Genomic DNA, 22,094 nt, shown 5'->3' with positions numbered 1-22,094 from the left:
TAGCAGTCACAAAACTAGGCTTGTTTGTGATCTTCAAGCGGCAGCGTGTGATAGCCTACTACATTCAATGTGTGAAACACTAACAAGCACAGACTTCTGCTCCTGGCGTCTCGGCTCAGGCTGCTGCATTAGGAAACCAGCCAGGGTAACTTTGTTTCAGATATTTGTCAGCAGTTTCATGCGTGGGAATGACATCATCGGTATTGAACGATGTCTCAAGCAGCCAGCCAGTCCAACCAAAGGCATTTGCATAACGGACGAATGGAGCATAAACTGTCGTAATCGATCATGCATGTATAAGAGGGTATTTAGCAGGGTGCAAAGGTATTAATCCAGTCGTGGATATTTTCAAGCTCTCGTTTTGCTTTTGCAATTTTCATCGCACGCTGAGGATCTAATTCGCTGACGTGTGTGCCTCTATTTCTCTGCTGTTAAATCAGCCATCCTCTAAGACCTGCATTCTTGAAATCTCACGGGAGGGAGGACAAATGTTGTCGAGTAAATATAATAGTGCCTAATCTGTTAAATCCAACTCCTGACTATAAGAACGGAGACATAAGGCTGCCCCATCCTGTTGTTTTGACAGAAACCAATGTTGTTTTCTACAGCTGGTCCCATGCTTGTTGTTGTTTTGCTGGCTGTTATCGTGGTCTCTGCTGTTGTTTTCTTTGAGGGTATCATCTTTCTATTTCATAATGGACGGGAGACGGGAGTGCCAAGCTTGGGGCCATTTAGCCTCGTGTTTACTATACAAGTCACTGCCTGAAATCGCTCAAAAGGAACAAAGTGGCTGCCTGAGGACTCAGGATATCTTCATGTTTGACAAACACACATGCTTGTACTCAGTCTTGGTAAATTTCGTTTCCCCTTTTAGTCTAAACAGCGTTTTGCAATGCCGAAGGCCGGGCCAGATGCAATTTATTGGTTAAATTAGGATTAGTCAGCCAAATAACACACTGACCACTGATTTATCTTGATGTCAGAGAATCAGACATGAACAGTCATCTTGCCCAGCCTTGTCAAAATTTGTTCCTCTCGAAGGTAAACAGAACGATATGCCCGGCTGGGGAACTAGTCATTAAAGGTTTTCACTTTTTGAGTTAATGACAGCTATTAGGACGCTTCAGTTGTGTAATTCAGACAGGGCCAGTCTTGACAGTGACAGAGCAGGCCCCCCAAAAAGATTTTAAGAATCATGGTGACATTGTCATTGACATACAGACCAATACTACAATAGTTGATGATCACCTAATTAAACCCATCCACATTTAGCTGAGGTATCAAGCTATCTGCTCTCAAGCTGTTATCAAGCTATCTGTCACTTCTTTTTATTGGCTATTCTCAGGTTTAGGTGTACATTGACTTAAGTTCACTCCATTTAAAGTTATTCTCGTGAATGTCCTTATTCACGCTGTTGGCATATTATATACACTGTACCACTTCCGTTTTATAATACACTACCACACTTGAAAGATCGATACACAAAGAATTAACAAAATCTATGGATGCACTTTAGAGAAATCTTCATTTAAAACTCCAGCTTGAGGACCTAGACGGCGAAATTTTGCACCCTCTCTCGAAAGGAAAGCATAATTCATAGGCCTGTCTTCCTAAGAATCTTTACAAAGACACAGTGCTTCAGTTCAAATAATAGTAGGATACTCTTGCCCAGGAACAGGCATGTGTTGTGTGTCTTTCGAATTTTCTTATTTGAATAATTACCGTCAATATGAAACTGCTCGGTGTGTCCCAGAAGGCCTAAGGTGTGACGTTTACTGTAATGACATTGTAGTTAACTGAAGTGAATTATGGTGACTTTTTGTTACTAGGATCTTAAACATTACAAGACGTAAACACACCTCAACTGGTGATTATTCAAATAAAGGTTGTGACTTGAACCATGCTCTGATCTGACTTGAATCCACCGGGTCTGGAACACAAGTTCTGCTCCAGACTCAGCTGTCGTATGGGATTACCCGTTGGACCCACTTTATGTAATGTAAAGGACCACGTGTTACTTTTCTCTAGATTGTGTTATTGCATAATCTTTTCCAGACCATATGCACGTATCATCTTAAAGACATGAAAGACAGAGAGATTGTGTTTTATGGGTCTAAGACAGCACAGACTTAGAGACAGTAAGACATCTGTCGTTTATGAGTAGAGATCTGTGCTGTGGCTTTATCTCTGTTGAGAGGTCATTGAGACCATTGAGACAAGTATGTCATGGCTCAGACAATCAGCACCATTAGCAGCACGCAAGGGTGTTTATTTCTTCTCATCACTGAATCCATAGTCATACATCTGAGACAGTAACGAACTCTTAAGATCTAAAGCTAAATGAATCAAAAAAGAGTGAAAAGCCCCAATTAGTTGTGTAAAGCTGGTCCCTCTGAAGACCTAAGTGCTCTTCATGACCTATAAGACTGTCATCGGGTCAGCAGAGGTTATCCCATGCGAAATGGGCTCTTAAGAACAAGCAACTGCTGGTGTTGCTCTGGGAGAGAGAGATCTCTTTTCCCATGGAAGATGTGCTGATAAGCAACGGCCATTGTAGCAGATAGCGCTGATTAGCCACCACCAGCATGGCTGAGTCAGGGCTGCCCATGCTGGCCCTGCCCTCGGGCTCATACGGGACTCTTGCATTGGGATTGTTTTGGATGAGTCTCATAGTGGGGAGCAAGAATCATGCAATCTTAAGTTTTCTTTATTTTCCAAAGGGAAATTGTTTCCAGTGATCACATCACCTACAGATATGTTTTTTTTTTACAAAACCTTTTTGAACACTTGTATGTTGTGGGGTTTTACTTTAACCAAGTTCCCAGTATGCACTCATCTGGTGCTTAGAATTCACGTGTGTCAGAAGAAACCACATGTAAGTCACCGGAAGTCGAGATGAGAAAAGGAGAAACAGTTTGCTACAGCAACTGTAAGTCAAAATCTAGATGAAAAAAAAAAAACAGTACAATGTCTGTTATTGTCTAGTGCAAGTCTATTGAGAAAAGCCAAGCCTTACTTCTCAGGGTTGTTTGCTCTGATTTAGTTCACTGGAGGGTCTGGGAGCAGTGCTGGAATCTGTGGAAAATTCCACCTTCCAGGTGATCCTTTGACAGCAAATTCTGCTGTGGTAGTCACCGCGCTCGCTGCGCCCAGCTGAACTCTCATCTGGAGAGAGTAAGTGTGAACCTCGAGGGTTTACTCTGATGTTCCAGCTCTGCTTCTGTTATGCACCCAGTTCCTTAAACATAAGATAGACTCAAATGATGGAAAGTAGGGGAGTCAGGTGTCTCTGTGAGAGTGTGTGTGTGTGTGTGTGTGCGTGCATGTGCGTGCGTGTGTGTGGGTGCGTGTGCGTGCGTGTGTGTATGCGCATGCGCGTGCCCGTACGCGTGTGACAAAACAAACCTACCTCTGATGGTCTGGCACCTGACGGACCCCCAGAGAGATGAGGCTTACCTTTTCTCCTACCAAAGCATGGCCTTCACCCGCATCCCCTGTCAGTTTTGCCACGTACAGAGTGTCCACACGGTTTTATTCCTTTCAGTTTTGTTGTTTTAGATACCTCACACAGTCTCTACACTAATGCCATTGTCCAGCACAGGTTTCCCATCATTGCAATTAAAGGGATAGCTCCAGCCCAACTGATTGCAATTAAAGGGATAGCTCCAGCCCAACTGAGAGGCCACCAGCTTAACACACAAGGGCGCACATACTTCTGCGTGTGTACGTGTACATACCACTTTCCATCAGACTGCTTTAAAAGTGCTCCTTTTCCTCCTGACAAATGGGAATGTGCAAGTGATGTTGCCTTTAAACCAGGGAGGAGTCATTCTTTGCTCAAAATACCTGTGTGTGTGTGTGTGTATGTGTGTGCGTGCGTGTGTGTGTGTGTGTGTGTGTGTGTGTGTGTGTGTTTGTGTGTGTGCTTGTCCAACCGAGGCAGTATAGGCTGGAAAAATGTAATGTGTTAGATTAATTGAGCGTGGCAGAATTATGACAGCTGTTTACATAGTGAGCCCCGCAGGCGTTTAAGCACACCTTTTAGCCGGCTGATAGATGGCAGGCTTTTCCTCCAGTTTCATGGAAGCCTGTAATACTCCACAGCCAAGGCCCTCAGGGTGCACCCATATGTACTGTGCCTGGTCCAGCCTCTGATGTTGACCTGGGGGGAACCACCTCAAAACCATTTGGTAAGACATAAAAAAGAAAACAGAAAATTCTCACAGCCCGGTGTGTCATAAATTAAATAACGTCTCAGGGTGTCAAGAGACAAAAATGTGTGTGTGTGTGTGTGTGTGTGTGTGTGTGTGTGTTTTAAGAATCCAGCCAAGGGTTTATGCAGGCTTTGACTGTACCATCCACACCGCAGGCAAGTTAAGGATTGAAGGAATCTTCTGCTAAGCGGTTTCCTTTAAAGGTGTTGCCATTGTGTCTGAGGAGAGGAGAGGGAGAGAGTCGGGACTTGTTCGATGATTGGAGGTTGCAATGTGATTGTTTGGAAGTGGCTTGGTGGGATCATGAGGACCTGATGAATGACTGCTCTCTGGTGTTTGTGTGTGTGTGAGCCATGTATATGCAAAGGCTTTGATTGGCTTTCTTATGGTTTCCTCTGCGAAATCTCCCAGCTCCTAAACTGACGTATTGAATGATGCTCTCTCCCATCCTTGCATGCACATACACAAACATGGACGTGCCAACACATCAGATGGTTTTACTTGTGGAGAACACAACATCAACACACATGGAAGTGCACTGCACACACTTTGTGTGTTTATGTGCAGATTCGACACACACACACACACACACACACACACACACACACACACACACACACACACACACACACACACACACACACACACACACACACACACACACACACACACACACACAGACATTGACATTCCTACACGTGAGAAGGCCTTAAGAAAATTCCCCTCTCATGGATAAAACAATTACCTGAGCTGTATGCTTTATGAGTGAAATAAGCTGTTTTGGTGCCTCTAGCATATTACAGCTTCTGGGGGAAAATATGTATTTGTTCCATCAACCTCCATTTTAGAGCAAATGTTGAAAATGAATGTGGTACTCTACAGCTCTCTGTGTCAACAGGATAAGATAATGACTCTTGTACACTTGGAAGACCACAGAACCATTTCTCACAATTACACCTTCTTTGCATTTTTTACTCTGTCTGTTTTCCCCTCAACACTTGTAAACATGGGCAATGGACATTTAAACTAAGGATGATTGGGTGTCTGTGATAAGCTGTGTGGTTTTAAAGAGGGGGAAGAGCCGTGATTTTGGTCTGAGATTTCCGCCCCACAGAAGCATCTAAGACGGATGGTTGTGCATAGAGGTCTGCACTCCAGCAGAAAGTGCAGAGCAGCGCAGGATTCATTTTGATTGGGAGTGCGAGTGGGAAGAAACTGATGCATGTGCAGGAGGGGGAGAAAGATATGATGCGTGGTACTCCAGCAAAATATAAATAATTGTATAAAAGTTAGATTTTTTTTGTACGTAAACAACAGAATGTTATTCGTGTTTGCAGGAGAACAGCAAGAAATAACCCGTGTTTTATGTAAACCAATTGGCCAACACCAATTGGTGTTTTTTATATGCATGGCTCATGGGAGCGGACATGAGCGGGACTGACCAAATCTATCCCGTGTAATCGTCCATCTGCGGGCGGGAGCAGGACAATACGTGAAAGATGAGGGCGAGAGCGTTTGAGACACTGTTTGAGATGCATGATCTATTTACATTTTGGGAATTCTGTAGAATCAAGCCACTAGGAAAGCTGAAGCCCTGTAATATAGCCGTTTTTTTCCGTGTCTCAGGACAGTCTCCATATTGTAATGACCACTGGTTTATCCTCCAGGTCCGTTTGAAGTGTTTCACTGTATGTGGCTATTATAACAACATTCTTAGTCCATTTTTTTTTTTTAAAAGCATCTTCAAGTGTTTTTATGTGTTCTTTTTAATAACATTTACATAGATGTTCTTTCTCTGTTTTGCTTTGCAGGCTTGTTCAATAAGTGCTTTTACGTGTCCATTTGAACAAAATTTTATCTAATGTGTTTTCGTCTGTTTACAGGTTTGTTCGATAAATGTTTTTATGCGTCCAGCGATCGAGGTTGGCTCCTGGGCATCAAGGCGGTCAGCGAGCAGGGCAACCGCGACCCGCGATTCTTCTTCTCCCTGAAGACTGACCGCGCCCACAAGGTCACCTCCATCCATGCCAATGCCCGCTACATGCCTAACCAATGGGCACATGTAGCCGTCACCTACGACGGGCTCTACATGAAGCTTTTCGTCAATGGCGCGCAGGTGGCTGTGAGTCGTGAGCAGTCGGGAGACGTCTTCAGCCACCTCACCAAGAAGTGCAAGGTGCTGATGGTGGGGGGCAACGCCCTGAACCACAACTATCGGGGCGCGGTTGAGCGGCTCAGCCTGTGGCGGTACGCGCGTTCGCAGAAGGACATCAACGGAGATATGCACGGCCGCCAGGACGTGGCCGAGGACCTGGCACACCTTGTCATCCGGGAGAACTTCGAGGCTTTGAGACCTCGGAAGTGGTTACCGGTGAAGGACGGTAATTTCCCGCAGTCGGATGAGGGTCCGCGGGCGGGGATGGGGGGCCCGGGCGGGGGCTCGCTGGACACCACCCTGGAGCCCCCCTCCTGTGGTCAGACGGTGTGCGACAACGTGGAGGTGGTGACCAACTACAACCGTTTCTGGAATTTCCGTCGGCCAAAGGTAGTGCGCTACCGCGTTGTGAACATCTTCGACGACGAGCGGCGTAAGCCCACGGTCACAGACCAGCAGATCCACCTCCAGCACCAGCACCTGAACGAGGCCTTCAGCATCTACAACATCAGCTGGGAGCTGAGTGTGCTCAACATCACCAACTCCTCCCTGAGCCACCGCCTGGTGTTGGCCAATTGCGACATCAACAAGGTGGGTGACGAGGAGTGCGACCTGGAGTGCAACCACACTCTCACCGGCTTTGATGCAGGCTACTGCCGCAGCCAGCGGACCCGCTGCCCGCAGCACAAGCAGGGCAATGGAGAGTGTGACCCTGAGTGCAACTTGGACAGCTACTACTACGATGGCGGAGACTGCTGCAACCCGAACATCACAGACGTCACCAAAACCTGCTTCAACCCAGCGTCCCAGCACAGGTAAAGCCAAAAAATGAGATTCTGTCGTGCAATAAGACATGAGGACTTCTGTGGGTTTCTGTTTCATGTTAACACATGCAGGCGCACAATGCTTAGTGCACACCGGCTCCCTTTGCCTTCTGCCCTGAAGCGCTGAAGTGGATTCACTTCTGGGAATCCATATTTTTCTTTCACCCCTTAATTTCGAACAGCCCTCGGTGCAAAATCTTTTAAAGCTTCTGGTGGCAACACAATGTGCCTTTTTCAGTTTGCCTCCTCCTCCACTGTTATGATACCTGATGGTGCTGTCAAGGATGAATGGAGCAGAGAGTGGGTCTGTAGTGAGCCAACTGCTCCCTAGATAGACTGTAAAGGTAATTACGGGTCACAGCAGTCTCCCTGACTCGCCATACTCATTTAACGCTCCAGGGTTCTATGTGCTCGGCTCTCCAGGAAACCTTCTAGAAACATTTTTGTGGGGGCAGAGTATTCCTCGGAGGGGAAATGGTGCCTGACTCTGGTGTGGTGTGCTGGAGCTCTTATTGCTCTTGATTTTTAGGGGGCTCGCTACGCTATGCTGCTGCGAGAGTGTTTTGAAACTAAAGGAAATTGGATTTTTTAAGCATAACTACCTGAGGCTGGCAGGGACAGGGAAAAAAATGCACAAGTTGTTTACAAATCCTGCTGAGTAGTTTTGGTTTGATGCCATCATCTGGAACGATGGTTGCCATCCTCAAGACTATTGCCCGTGGATATGTGTGTTTCTGTAATCGTTTATGACCCTCATTTGGCATGACTTGCAGTAGTCTTTGCATGAAGAGTTTTGATTGCTCTTTGGGTAAATATTTTTCTACAATCAATGAGCGTTTGTTTTAGCCTGTACTCACAGAGCTTAATGAGAGGTCTGGACCCCTATACCATATCCTCTAGTCTAGTGGCTGGGTCTGGACCCCTATACCATATCCTCTAGTGGCTGGGTCTGGACCCCTATACCATATCCTCTAGTGGCTGGGTCTGGACCCCTATACCATATCCTCTAGGCCGGGGCTGGGTCCGGCTCGGATCCACAAGATGCGTTTCAGAGTGAGAGGCACTCAGGATCTTTCTACAACGAAAAAAGGATTCAGCCTAATTCCAGAATCAGGCTACATGAATTCAGCCTGATTTTTACACAGTTTTAGTCTAGCATGTCAAAATTGTTTGTATTTTCCTGCTTAGTTTGACAACTTCCTACGGTATGTTCCTTGATATTGACCAATAAGATGACAGAGTGCTCTCTGGCATACCTATGTAAACATGACAAAGAGAAATAGGGATGTTTTTGACATAACAATACAAAAGTTCTCTTTGAAGGATAGACAGCCCATACTGTCCTCTTCGCGACACCAAGGAACCAGTCCACAGTTCTTTTTTCTTTTTTCAGAACACAAGACTGCCAGCATCACACATAGTGCATGATTGACAGTTTCTAAACTTTCCTCCCCGATGACCTTGGAACTCACTCAAGGACACAAACTGTTGGAGTTGGATTCTCCCGACCAAGACACAGCAAGACTGACAAGAATTTATGGCATCACGATAATAATCTGACATGGTGACTATTGTCAAAACAAAAATATTGTGGTCTGATCCCGGCATTAGGAGAACTTTTGGTAGTGCCACAGTAGTTCATCAAAGCTAAGCGATGTTTCTCTGAACATCCCATGACAATGTTCCTGTGTAGAATGCAGTCATCTTGTGAGATGTTTAAGGGTTTACGGGCCAAAGAACACTACCTTCCTCAGCTGACCTTTTTTGGTTTTGAATTGCGCTGGCGTTTGAGGGGCGTCTGAAGTAGGAAGACAAGCACTGCTCTCTTGTTGCTGTTCTCAGTTATGCATGTTGGCCAAGCGCTAGGCCAGAGCGTTGTCTCCAGCGGCATTCCTGAAGTAGTTGAAATGACTGTTTAATAGCTCTGTGTGCGGCCGCCGCGGTGACATCACCGAGAACAAAAGAAACCCAGGTGCTCATTCGTTTATGCTGTCTGTTAGTCCACTCCAATCACCAGGAGGTCATTCATTACCAGGGTGCTGATATCTGAGACAGACTCACCCAAGCCAAATATTGGCAAGCTCTCGGCTTTTTCGCTATGTTAAATATTCTTCGAAAGGGAATTGTTTTGGACTGTCGTTAAAAGCTAGAAAAAGGGGGGAAAAAAAGATGAAGCAAAGAAACGTGAAAAAGAGCAAAGAAGCTCCCCAAGTGGTTGCTTATTTTTGTTTGATTATGGTATGTCTAGAGAGTCTTGCTGTGGGCTGCACTACAAACATTATTCAACATTCCTGCTTAATTGTGGAATTCTGGATGAACAACTGGCTACATGCATCGGGGAACAATGGACGTGAAGTCTGAAGTTTATTTTTGTAGCCCCAGAGCCTGTTACCACTTAGCTTGTGTAGGAGTCCGGGGTGGGATACTCTCACCCTGTCTGAAGCCCTAGAGGAGCCCTGTGCGCCAGGAGGGAGCAGACAGCAGGCCACACACACGCACACACATACACACACACACACACGCACGCACGCACGCATGCACGCACGCACGCACGCACGCAAAGACACACACACACACACACATCCCAGGCGGTTTTACATCTCCAGTGTGTGGATTGCGTGTGGTTGCGTTGTGGAGTGCTGATGCACCATGGACACCTATGATTTCCAAATTACAGCCTCATATTTACAGCAAGGGAATCAGATCCACTTTACAGACGCTCTCTGGGAATGCAGGATACATGTGGTTTTCCACTCTGTGATTGCTAATGTCATGGCTAGAAGCTTGATTGCAGTTGTATGCTTCCCTTAGTATTCAGACAGGGCTGTGAAAGATAAAGACATGCCTCTTTCAGCTGCTCATCACAAGGTGGGAGGCAGCAGGAGAAGTCAAGAATAACTTCATTAGCGTGATGATGATAATAATGATGATGATGATGATGACGATGGTGACGAAGGCTGTCTGTCTGGCCTCTGGTGCACCCCGGGCGATTAGTATGAGTGGGGGCCCACGCGGTTGGAATGTAGAGACCACAGGAGATGACGGGAGCAGAAATATGGCTGCCGTGGTTCCGGGCTGCTATATTAGCTGGAGTTGAAGGGTGATAAATAATGTTACTCACTGGCCCGTTGGTGTGTCGACGGTTCTCTCGGTGACACCGTGTCACTTTAATGGACAGAACGGTCGTCAGTATGCCGTCATCAGTGAACGCCCCCCAAACCCACCCACCCTAACCCACCCCCTGTCCTCTGGGTGCTTTACGATCTATCTTCTAAACCCTCACCTACCACCCACACACACACACACACACACACACACACACACACACACACACACACACACACACACACACACACACACACACACACACACACACACACACACACACACACACACACACACACACATACAGACACACACACACAGGCACATAAAGTGCTTGCCACTAATGCCTCACTACAGGATGTAAAAAGAACGGCTCTTAGCTCTCAGCTTCCACTCAGATGGTTGTCCCGTCCTGTCCAGCAAAACAAACACCTGTCGCTTGTGAGTGCCGATGAGTCAACTGTTTCTCTCTCAGCGAAGATGCTGAGGCAGTGAGACTGCAGATGCTACAGGGGACAGAGTAGCTTTCACCTTCCTGGCTGTCATGGCACTGTGAAGTGGCACAAGAACGGAAGGAATGGCCTTTGGCATGAAGCCAGGCGAAATGCAAAAATGAATATTCTGTCTTTTCTATCTCTATTTTTAGTGTGTGTGTTTGTGTGTGTCTGTTTTGAGCGTGTGTGTGTGTGTGGCGAGGGTGTGTGTGTGTGTGTGTGTGTGTGTGTTTGTGTGATAGATGGCTGTGATAATGTATGTGTCTTGATGTTCATGTGTTCTGTAAAAGTATTTGTGTGAGTATGTTATATGTGTGTGTCTGGATGTGTGTTATATGTGCGTGTCTGAGTGTGTTATGTGTGCGTGTGTGTGTGTGTGTGTGTGTGTGTGTGTGTGGCCTCCCAGGCTGTTCTTGATGATTTGTGAGGGCCTGTGGTGTGAGCCAGAATGGAAGGCCATTCAGTAATGGAGCAACTCACGCACACTCTCACACGCACACACTCTCACACACATTCTCACACACACTCTCACACACATTCTCACACACACTCTCACACACATAATGTACACACTCACACACTCCCAAACCTGCCTGTAATGAGCAGGAAACGGTTATCTGATTTGGTGCGGTGGACCCTCTCCTTTTCCCTCTTTTTAATATCTTTTCAATATGTGCTCTCACTCTTTTAGAAATGCACTTTTAGAAAAGGAGTCTGTCAGGCAAGGGAAAATGTGTGCATGTGTGAGTGTGTTGTGTGTGCATGTGTGAGTGTGTGCTGGCTTCATGTGTGTATTTAGCATGTGTGTGATGTCCGTATGAATGCAGTGAAAGTTTTGTGTTTATTTTAATGGTGTTTATGGTGTTTGTCCACCAGTTAATGTGTGTGTGTCTGTGTGTGTTGGTGAGTCGTGTGTGTGTGTATGTGTGTGTCTGGTTCTTGTGTATGCGTGTGTGTCTGTGGTTGATGTCTGTGTGTGTGTCTGTGTGTGTGTGTCTGTGTGTGTGTGTGTGTGTGTGTGTGTGTGTGTGTGTGTGTGTGTGGTGTAATAATTGCTAGGATGACTGATGTCTTTAAAGGCTGTGGTGTTGACCGAGTTGATGACAGGAGGCCGGTGGGGCCCACAGATTTAAAAGTGCTCTTGGCTGTCACACTGCTGTTGCTATGCCAACACCGTGCCACATTTCCCACGTAGCGACCTCAGACATCTATGTACTAGGCACAATTATAGGCCTATACGAACTCTGTATGGGTGTAAATGGATGAAGCCATAATCCTGCCTTTAATATGAATCAGATATGAAAGCAGTGAGGTGCTCTAAAAAAAGAAATGAAATAACCTCAGACGGTGACGTCTGAGCTTCAGTGATGCTGCCCTCAGGCCCCTAACCCCCTCCTCTATCTACTCCGTTTATCTTTCTTTCTTTTTCGTCTCCAGAGGTGGCCATGAAAGATGGAGCTACCTCTGTCCCTGTAGGAGTGTGTGGAAAAAAATCTTGAAGTATTCCCCTTCTCCTCTCCTCTTCTCTCCTCTCCTCTCCTCTCCTCTCTACTGTCTCGTCGCTGGTGTAAGAGTTTTGGCCCGATCCACTTGCACACGTCTGGGTTACACACACACACCTTTGGTTCAGCAGGAACAGAGCACCGCCGGGAGCCATCAGGGTCCAGAGGGAGACGGAGGCGAGGAGGACAGAGAGGGAATAGGGATAGGAGGAACGGGAGAGAGGGACTAGTGAGAAGAGAGAAGAATGAGTGGGGATGGAGGAGAGGGGGAGGAGAGGGGGAGAGAGAAAGTGAGGAGGTGGATAAAAAGAGGTGGATTGAGAAGTGGACCTATCGATATAATACAAAAAAAAGAGATGGACAGACTCCATGACATTGACAAGCGGACACATCAAAAATGAAAAACTTGCTATTCTACATTTAAAAGTATTTCAATTTATTGAAAAAAGTACCACCAATGCCAACTAACCTCCCTGGAGTTAAACATGCAATCTGGGAGTGAGGAAGTTGTGGGTGTAGTCAAGCTGTCAATCCAAGTTAAACCCACCAATAGAAACTCTTCTCTCATCCTTCTGCGCAGATCCTGTCCATTATGTTCATTTTAACTTGCAATTGGTGAATTATGTTGCCTAACAGTTTTTTTTTTATTTACATTTTTTTGAAGCCACAAGATGCAGTCAGAACATATGATGATCCTGCAATGTGTATTTCTATGTAAGAGAGGAGTGAAAAAAGAAAAGAAAAGAAACGTCCCGACAACGCTGTTGTTGTCCAGAGTCCATGTCCACATCTGATCTGCATTTTGTTTTTGTAAGTGAGCCAGTGGATTAGCCTTAGATGGGTTTGACCTACAGTAGTGCGGCTTTTTATCCCCTCCCTCAGCGAGTTGCTCATCTGCCCCCACTAAGCCCCGTGACCCTCTTTTCCCCCCAGCGCGCCTCCAAAAGCCCCCAACAAATTTTTTCCAAGGAAGTAATGAAATTCCTGAAATCATTAGGTGCAGAGCGATGGCGATGTCTTCGGGGGTCTTCGGGGTCTTTGCGTAGGGTCAGCCCAAAGGGGCTGCGTTACCTGGCCTCCTCCTTCTTCCTGGTAGCACGTCTCTGTCCACTGTAGTGGATCATCTCAACACACACCTCTACCCCCCCCCCCCCCCCACCCCACCCCAGCTCTTCCCCGAACCCCAGTCATCAGGATTTCCGCTCTCATTCTCCAGAGAGTATGACCTCCTTGAGTGGGCCCACTGAGGGCCTGTGCGTTTTTTTGCACCCCTTCATTCTCTTCCTGGCAACTTAAATTATTGGGATGTTACGTGCACCGCGTTGTCGCAGGTGCTCAAGGTTTCGGGGTGGTCGTTTAGGATTATTTCCTCCCCCTTGTGTCACTGGATTCTGTGTACCGTCATTATTTAAGGAAACTTGCCTGGACAGATGCGGCAACGGCTGAGCAGCTATGCAAATGCCTCCTCTAATATTTGCCAGCATTGCAACAGCTGGAGCATGCCACACTGTAGCTCAAGTGCTCTCTGTTCACGGCGCCCCGCTCCGAGCCTCGCTCACACAAAGCCCCCTTTATGGCCGCCCCCAATGGCACTGCTGTGTACGAAAAAACATCACCTGTTTTCATCACTCATGTCAACCTCTGATGCGCCCTGTCATCAAACATGTGCACCTCTCTCTCTCTCTCTCTCTTTCTCTTTTTCTCTATCTGACTCTCTCTCTCTCTCTCTCTCGCTCTTATTCTCTCTGTCTAAACCCCCCCCCCCCCCCCCCCCAACGATGACATTGCTTAATTTACTGCCAACTGTTTCCAGTGCTGGAACTGGACCAATCGGTTCACACTGTCATTGTTTGTCAAGGCACCGGCCGCCATATGCGTGTCCCGGCCGAGACAGGCCGACAAGTGGGCCCTCTCAGAAAGACACACACTGCTAGCAATCTCTTCCTGTGGTGTGTGTGTGTGTGTGTGTGTGTGTGTGTGTGTGTGTGTGTGTGTGTGTGTCTGTGTGTGTGTGTGTGTGTGTGTAGCAACTACTCATTGATAGAGTAAAAAAGTGAATCCTGGATGCCGGTTTTCATAAACAATGTGTTTATACGTCTGGAGATTCTGGTATTCTTTCTAATCTGGCATTCTGTGTAACAACCTGGCTGGGTGGATCACTTGATTTCTAGATGAGGAGGGTTGTTGATCTCTTGCATAAAACATTAGTCAATGTCCTGAACTTGGTAGGTTGAGTAAAAATCACTGGTTTTAAATGTATTTTTGATTGTGCTTTCAACAGCCAAAACACAGACTACCGGTAGAGTGTTTGTAACTATTTGTATTCATCTAATATCCTAAATGTTTTGCGTCGTAAATCTTTTATATGCTTTTTTGGTAAGCGTGTATGTAAGTTGGTTGGAATGCTTTAATTTTTATTTGATTTGACTGAGCGAGAGAGGTATTCGAGCTGGAGCGCAGTGGAGGGGCTTTGAGGGAAGCAGTTGGTTCCCATTCAGGCAGTGTTGGCCAAACAGAGTTCTTGATCCATGCATACACAAACACATGAATCAGGCAGGCCTATGCCAAAACACGTCCTGAAATAGCCGAGACCCTCCTGCAGAGGCTGACAGATAGATTGAGAAGAAAACATCAAGATCAAGACCAGGAGGAAGCCAAGAATGATGGTTACAGCACATAAGCTGTACTACTATATAATAGCCTCCATGTGAACTGTAGTTTCACAACTGAGAAATAAACATATAGATAGATAGTTAGTTAGATAGATGGATGGATAGATAGATAGATGGATGGATGGATAGATAAATAGATAGATAGATGTATGGATGGATGGATGGATGGATGGATGGATGGATGAATGAATGAATGGATGGGACAGTGATTTTGAGGTACAGTCAGGTAGGGAGAAACACAACCCCCACTAAAGCTAGTACGGTTCAGGGCAGCTCTGTTTTCCGATTCTCTGTGTTCTGATTTTCTGCGTTCTGATTCTCTGTGTTCTGTGTGCTAATTCTCTGTGAACATGCGAATGTTGACCTGCTCTGATGTGAACCAAACTCTTTTCGTCCTCCAGGGCGTACTTAGATGTGAAGGAGCTGAAGGAGATCTTAGACCTGGATGGTTCCACACGGCTCAACGTCTTCTTTGCCAACTCCTCTGATGAAGACCTGGCTGGTGTCGCCACTTGGCCGTGGGACAAAGAGGCCCTGACACATTTGGGTAGGGAGCAAACCTTCTGCTTTCCCTCAGCGGAGGTTGAGTGTAGAGAGCGAGTGTTCTTCCCTTAGTGGACTTTGAACATAGGGAGAGAGTGTTCTCCTTCCCTTCCTGGATGTCAAGGGTAGGGAGCGAGTGTTCTCCTTCCCTTCCTGGGGGTTAAGGGTAGGGAGTGAGCGTTCTCCATCTCTTAGTTGAGGGTTAAGGGTAGGGAGCGAGTGTTCTCCTTCCCTTAGTGGATTTTGAGCATAGGGAGGGGGTATTCTTCTTTCCTTAGTGGAGGTCAAGACTAAAGAGCGAGTGTTAGTGGAATCTGAGGGTTGGGAGTGAGACTGACACTAATTACATTACTAATGACTAAATTACATTACATTAAGTTGTTTTGCAGAAGAACATACAAGTGAGAGTTCGGGAATATTTACAATGAGGAACTGAAATTGAAATAGACCTAGAGACCTGGACCTAAATAGAGTTTTTGGTTTAGGTTTTAGTTAGGTTAGTTTTTATTTGACAGCAGACAGGTCGTTGATTTAGAATTGACAAAAGTGTGTAAAGTTTGTTGAATATCTAGTGAATAACTACTGATAGCTAAAGGGCTAGTAAGGCAAATAGTGAATAATGTTTCGTAATATGCCAGATCTAATCCTAATCCGTTTGTGTTTTTTCCCACTCAGGTGGAATAGTACTGAACCCGTCATTCTATGGCACATTCGGACACACGCACACCATGATCCACGAGATTGGCCACAGCCTGGGTTTGTACCACGTGTTCCGCGGCATCTCGGAGATTGAGTCGTGCAACGATGCCTGCCTAGAGATTGAGCCCTCCATGGAGACGGGCGACCTGTGTGCCGACACCAACCCTACACCCAAGTACAAACACTGCCGTGACCCAGAGCCTGGCAACGAGACCTGCGGCTGCCGACAATTCACGCACACACCCTTCAACAACTATATGAGCTACGCAGGTATGAGCGATGATCAGAATACAGGAGAGAAAACCACACACACACACACACACACACACACACATACACACACACAAACACACACTCACACACTCACACACACCTACACCCTTCAACAACTACATGAGTTGCGAAGGTACCCCAAATAATCAGTACACAAGAGAGCAACACGCACCCACCCACCCACACAAACACACACACACACACACACACACACACACACACACACACCATTAAACAACTATGCGTATGACCAGTGATCAGAACAAAGAAGAGAGAACCTCAGGCATCTGCATATCATACAATTAGATAGCCTAATCCCTTCATAAAGGAGCCTTTTGAATAGCCGATCCCTGAGTGTCCTGAGAAAATAGACTTGTTTATTAGATAATCCTGAGTCCATTCTTTTATAGGGAAACTAAATTTAGTTGATGACACCGACCCTAAACTTATCACTACAAACATTTTTTCCATGCCCCGTCAGAGCAGCATTCAGCGGCATGCTTGCAGCTATTCTTGGCTTCTGTCCTGACTAACTTCATGCCCTTCTGCTTCAGCGACTGATAATTATATCTAATAATGTGGTATTGAGGACACACTAAGGACATTCCTGTGTCGTATAGACCATGTAACGTATTTTCATTGTGAGTGAGCGTGTCTCTATGTGGGATTTGTTGCTCGGCAGATGATGACTGCACGAACTCCTTCACCCTGAACCAAGTGGCTCGGATGCACTGCTACCTGGACCTGATCTACCAGACATGGCAGCCGGTCTTCAAGCCGCCTCCTGTGGCTCTGGCGCCCCAAGTGGTGGAGCAGGAGGATGACGCCATCACCCTGGAGTGGTTTCCCCCCATCTCAGGCCACTTCTACGACAGGTGATATGGGCTGAACTGGGTAGAGGGAAAAGCCCCACACACTAACATGCCTGGACATGTCTTCAGTTATAGCACTGTTTGTGTGTGTGTGTGTGTGTGTGTGTGTGTGTGTGTGTGTGTGTGTTTGGACTTATGTCTTTGTGTGTCTACTGGACATTGGGTGTGACTCATAGCAAATTAAGTGATGTTCAATATGACGAAGAGCATATGATCCAGATGTTAAAGCCGGGGCCTCTGGGGGATGTGAAGTATGAGTATGAGCAGAAAGAGAGTTGTGACCTCTGAGCTGTGTGCGTGTGTTTGTGTTTGTGCATGCGTGAGAGAGTGTGTGTGTGTGTGTGTGTGTGTGTGTGTGTGTGTGTGTGTGTGTGTGTGTGTGTGTGTGTCTTTGTGTGTCTTTGTGTGTTTGTGTTTGTTTGGACTGTATCTAAGTTGGTGCCCTGTCTCTATCTATTGGTTTCCTAGAGAAGTGGGATCAGTGTGTGACAAATGCACCGAGGGGAGGGTCCTGCTTCAGTATGCCTCTGCCTCTTCATCCCCACGCCCCTGTACCCCCTTTGGACACTGGAGCCCTCGAGAAGCCGAGGGTAAGCTCTCTCATTCACACACACACACACACACACACACTCTCTCTCTCTCTCTCTCTTTCTTTCTCTCTTGGCTGTGCCACCAGTACCCCCCGAAATACCACATCTCAGCGTTATCAATAGCCAAGTGTTTTGATTTGAGTGGATCTCTGTTGAGTCTTCCAGAGTAATTTGTGTGTTTGTGCACGCGCCTTTGAGTGTGTGTGTGTGCGGTTTACACCTTTGGGAGTTTGGTGTGAGTGAGAAATAGCCCCTCTGACTCAGGACTGTGTCAGTAATGTGTGTGTGTTTGGGGTGGGGTGGGGGGGCGTTGCCAAGGACCTTGCTGAAGGCGTTTTGGTTTGTGTTATGTTGCTAAGGCTGGCCCTTAGCAATGTGAAGGTGATGACAAAGTTGTACATCAAGATTTTATTGTTGTTTTTGATGATATTCATGTCGCTGATCTACGTGAACTGTCGCAATACTTCTCCTTCGCCTTTTATTATTATTATGTAATAATAATAATAAAAAAACTGAAATCAGCTGCATTCTTAAAATAGGATGGTCATTATGTCCCTGCCAGCACACACAAACACACACACACACTCTCTCTCTTTCTCACACACACACACCATACCCCCTACACTGGCCCTCAGTAACTAGCGCGATACATCAGCATGAAGGAGCAGGAATTTTATAAATAGTCGACACAGCTGTGTCTCCTCCTGTTTGTGGCAGCTGTTGCATGCATTATTGTTGTGGGAGCTACTCTGGCCCCTAGGCTTCAGGCATTGTGATGTGTCAGTGATTCTTAATCCAGTTATGGGCGATCAATATCGGGCTAGGGCACCTCTGAGGGTTGTTTGTCTACTGTCCGTGTTGAAGTCCTCTCCGCTGGACGCAGACCCAAAAAAAAGTCTGTAAAATTCATATACAGTATATTCATTTTTAGATCGTACATTGTAGGATGTAGTTGACCTTGTGTGGTCTTGAAGGTCATCTGTACTAGACTTGCACATCCATCGATTGTAGTTCTTTCCAACCCTAACCCCAAGTCACAGCAGCTACACATGAAGACAGCACATTTGAGTTTAGCTAGCGCTTAGCATGTGTATTTGAGATGTCACTTTCCCCATATTGTACCCTAAACCCTGAAGAAGCCTGAGTAAGAGCTGGAAAGAAAAAGCCTTTAAGGTTTACGTGACATTAATATGACGATGTCGTGCGAAGAAGCACTTTTCTGCTCGGAGTCGGAGTTTTTTTTCAACTTCAAAACACGCGTTGCAGTAAGCGTACTAAACGGCAGGTGCCCAGGGCGCTTTTCTAATCCAACCTTTTGGCAAATTCAGCTAATTGCTCCTCCATTAGCTTTAATGTTCAGTGTGTGTGCGTTTTTAAAAACAAATCCGGTGTTCGTACACAGTCCCGGCTCTGTACACGGGACACAAACCAAGCTATAAACAATTCAATTCAATCAACACGTTGCTTTAAAGAGCAGGGGAGTGAAGTGTGTCATTTGGCTGCCTGTTGAGCTCAATTATCAACAACCTTTCGCCAGAATCGCAGACTCTCCATTTAAATATAACAGACTAAGTGATAAGTGGGAGTAGCTATGCCCTGCGGTGTTGGAAAAGCACCTCCACCTCTGCGGCACTGCAGTCCCAACCCAGTCCCCTCACCCCCATTAGATCACGCGGCTCACAGCATTGGATGCAGTTTGCTGGGAGAGGCATGTCTGGACTTGCCCGGGCCTGCGCATCTAAACCCCTCTTCTGTTTTCCCCCTTGGACTGATGTCCTATTAATCACAAGCTTTGCACATACTCCAACCACCACTACCACCATCCCCTCTCACACACACACACACACACACACACACACACACACACACACACACACACACACACACACACACACACACACACACACACACACACACACAAACACACACACACACACACACACTCACACACACACAAACATGCACACTCACACACACACCCCTCCCACTTGTCCAGTGTTTATGATAGAAGCCTCACAGGATTCCCACAGCTGCTTGGCTCCGTGTTTGTTTGTGTGTCCCCCCCCCCCCCCACCCCACCCCCACCCCCCCACTAACACCTGTGGCAACAGCAAAAAAAGCAGCAGCCGTTGTAGCGGCAAACACACCACCCTAACCTCCTCCACCACCATCACACACACATACACACAGTATCTTATGCACACACACACACACACACACACACACACACACACACAATCGTATACACACACACACACACACACACAATCATATACACGCGCATACACACACACAAACACACACACACACACACACACACACACACACAATCATATACACGCACACACACACCCTCTCATAAACATACACTTACAGATACACACACACACACACGGGAAAGACTAGAGGCCATTACAGTTTCAGGGGTCTGGCATTAAACATCTTGGCCATGTTGAAAGTTTGAGGTACACCACCCTCAAATATCCATCATCCCCTTTTCCATCCCTCGTCCTGCCCATCCATCTCACCCTCCTTCCATTCTCCTCTCCTCTCTTCCCCCTTTGCCCCCCTGTACACCTGTCCACCCAAAGAAGCTTGCGGTTTGGTGTCCCCACACCACTCTGCTGGGGAAGACCGCCACGTTTGGATCAGGCGAGCAGAGAGCTCCTTGTAAATCTTTACGGCTGTTTTCCCCAGAGGATGACGGATGAGGGGAGAGTTGAGGAGAGGAGGAGGAGGAGGAGGAGGAGGAGAGGAAACGAAAGAGGAGGAGAAAAAAAAGTAATGTGGATGGGGTGGGTAGGGGGAGGTACGTGGAAACCACCCAAGATAGTTAAGCGAATTGCATGCGGTTTGTGACATTCATGAAGAGAAGCTCTGAAGCTAATTCAGAACAGGAGGGGAGTGGACCCGGGACTGATGGAGATGAGGAGAGAGAGAGAGAGAGAGAGAGAGTGAGAGAGTAAAGGAAGGGAAAGGGAGAGACAAGAAGAGAGAAATGGCTAGACATGGAGAAAGAGAATGAGAGAGAGAGAGAGAGAGAGAGAGAGAGAGAGAGAGAGAGAGAGAGAGAGAGAGAGAGATAGATAGATAGATAGCTGTGGTATGTTACTGATAGTGAGGGGGGGAAAAACGAAGAGGGAAATCATGAAATGATTCTGTTAGTTGCGACTCCCCGCTCCATCCATGCACCCATTTGTGTGTCTGTGTCTAGTGGATCTGCAGACGCTCCCGCGCTGCTCAGTCCAGATGGAGGGTGATGTTTTCATTAAGCGTGTTCCTTTGAACGGCCAGCCACTGTCAGGCCTCGGCGCACTACGTGATAGCATGTGTTCCGTCTGTGTGAGAGGGCGGGGGGGGGGGGGGGCAACACAGAAGCAGCCCAGAGACAGCAGGGTGCAGGCCAGTGAGTTTAAACCCAGTCACATGTGGTACAGTCTGTCCTCTGCTCCTAGTCATCCTCTCTCTCTCTCTCTCTCTCTCTCTCTCTCTCTCCCTCGCTCTGCTGAAAGGAGCAGGTTTAAATCTAATCACCTGCCTGCCCTCTACCTATCCTGCCTCCCCCTCTCTCTCTCTCTTTGGACATCACCGTTGCCAGCCTGTCTATTTGTCCATTTTGCTGTTTCTTTTTTTGCTGGTCGTACTGCGACTATTTTGCCATCTTTGCAGAGAGCCGCACACCTCACACGTGAAAAAAACAAGCTCCACTCTGAAGCTCTAGATGACGTGCCTGCTGCTGCTGCTGCAGCGAGGCTCAAGACTGCGTGTCACGCCGGCCACTTGGCTGCTCTAACCCGTTAACATGGGCACTGAAATAAAAAGCAAAAGGTCCACGCACAGGTGACCTGGCATATAGTGAGTCTAGCTCCTAGCTCTTCATTAACTCTCTCCCAGCTCACTGTAGGTGGTGTCTGTGTTAGAGCCATCTGAGCCTAAATGTCAGTGGCTCTGCAATAAGTCCTGCGCCGTAATAGAGCGTCTTTTAAGAGGAGTCCAAACAGGCGAGTGAGTACACACAGAGCTGCATTGTGGTTGTGCCAGATTGCATAGCCGTGCAAATACACTCTGAGAGAGCACAGCTGGGCAAATCACTCCAGTGTTTACTCGATCTGGGGCACGGACGAGGTGGACGCCGATTCAGCTCTGCCTGG

General features: G+C 46.9%; 1 protein-coding gene across 1 annotated transcript in view; it reads left to right on the top strand.

The window, feature by feature from the left end:
- The window catches only part of pappaa (pregnancy-associated plasma protein A, pappalysin 1a), a 105,833-nt gene that overhangs the window by 4,381 nt on the left and 79,358 nt on the right, over positions 1 to 22,094 (top strand). The window contains exons 2-6 of the mRNA XM_012814313.3: positions 6,098 to 7,184; positions 15,368 to 15,513; positions 16,185 to 16,478; positions 17,164 to 17,356; positions 17,822 to 17,943. Of these exons, the coding sequence (XP_012669767.1) occupies positions 6,098 to 7,184; positions 15,368 to 15,513; positions 16,185 to 16,478; positions 17,164 to 17,356; positions 17,822 to 17,943 (1,842 nt within the window). The remainder of the gene's footprint in view (positions 1 to 6,097; positions 7,185 to 15,367; positions 15,514 to 16,184; positions 16,479 to 17,163; positions 17,357 to 17,821; positions 17,944 to 22,094) is intronic.

This window comes from Clupea harengus, chromosome 12, assembly GCF_900700415.2.
Source record: "Clupea harengus chromosome 12, Ch_v2.0.2, whole genome shotgun sequence".
Taxonomy (NCBI): Eukaryota; Metazoa; Chordata; class Actinopteri; order Clupeiformes; family Clupeidae; genus Clupea; species Clupea harengus.
Note: the sequence above shows the minus strand (reverse complement) of the source record. Positions and strands in the feature narration are given on the sequence as shown.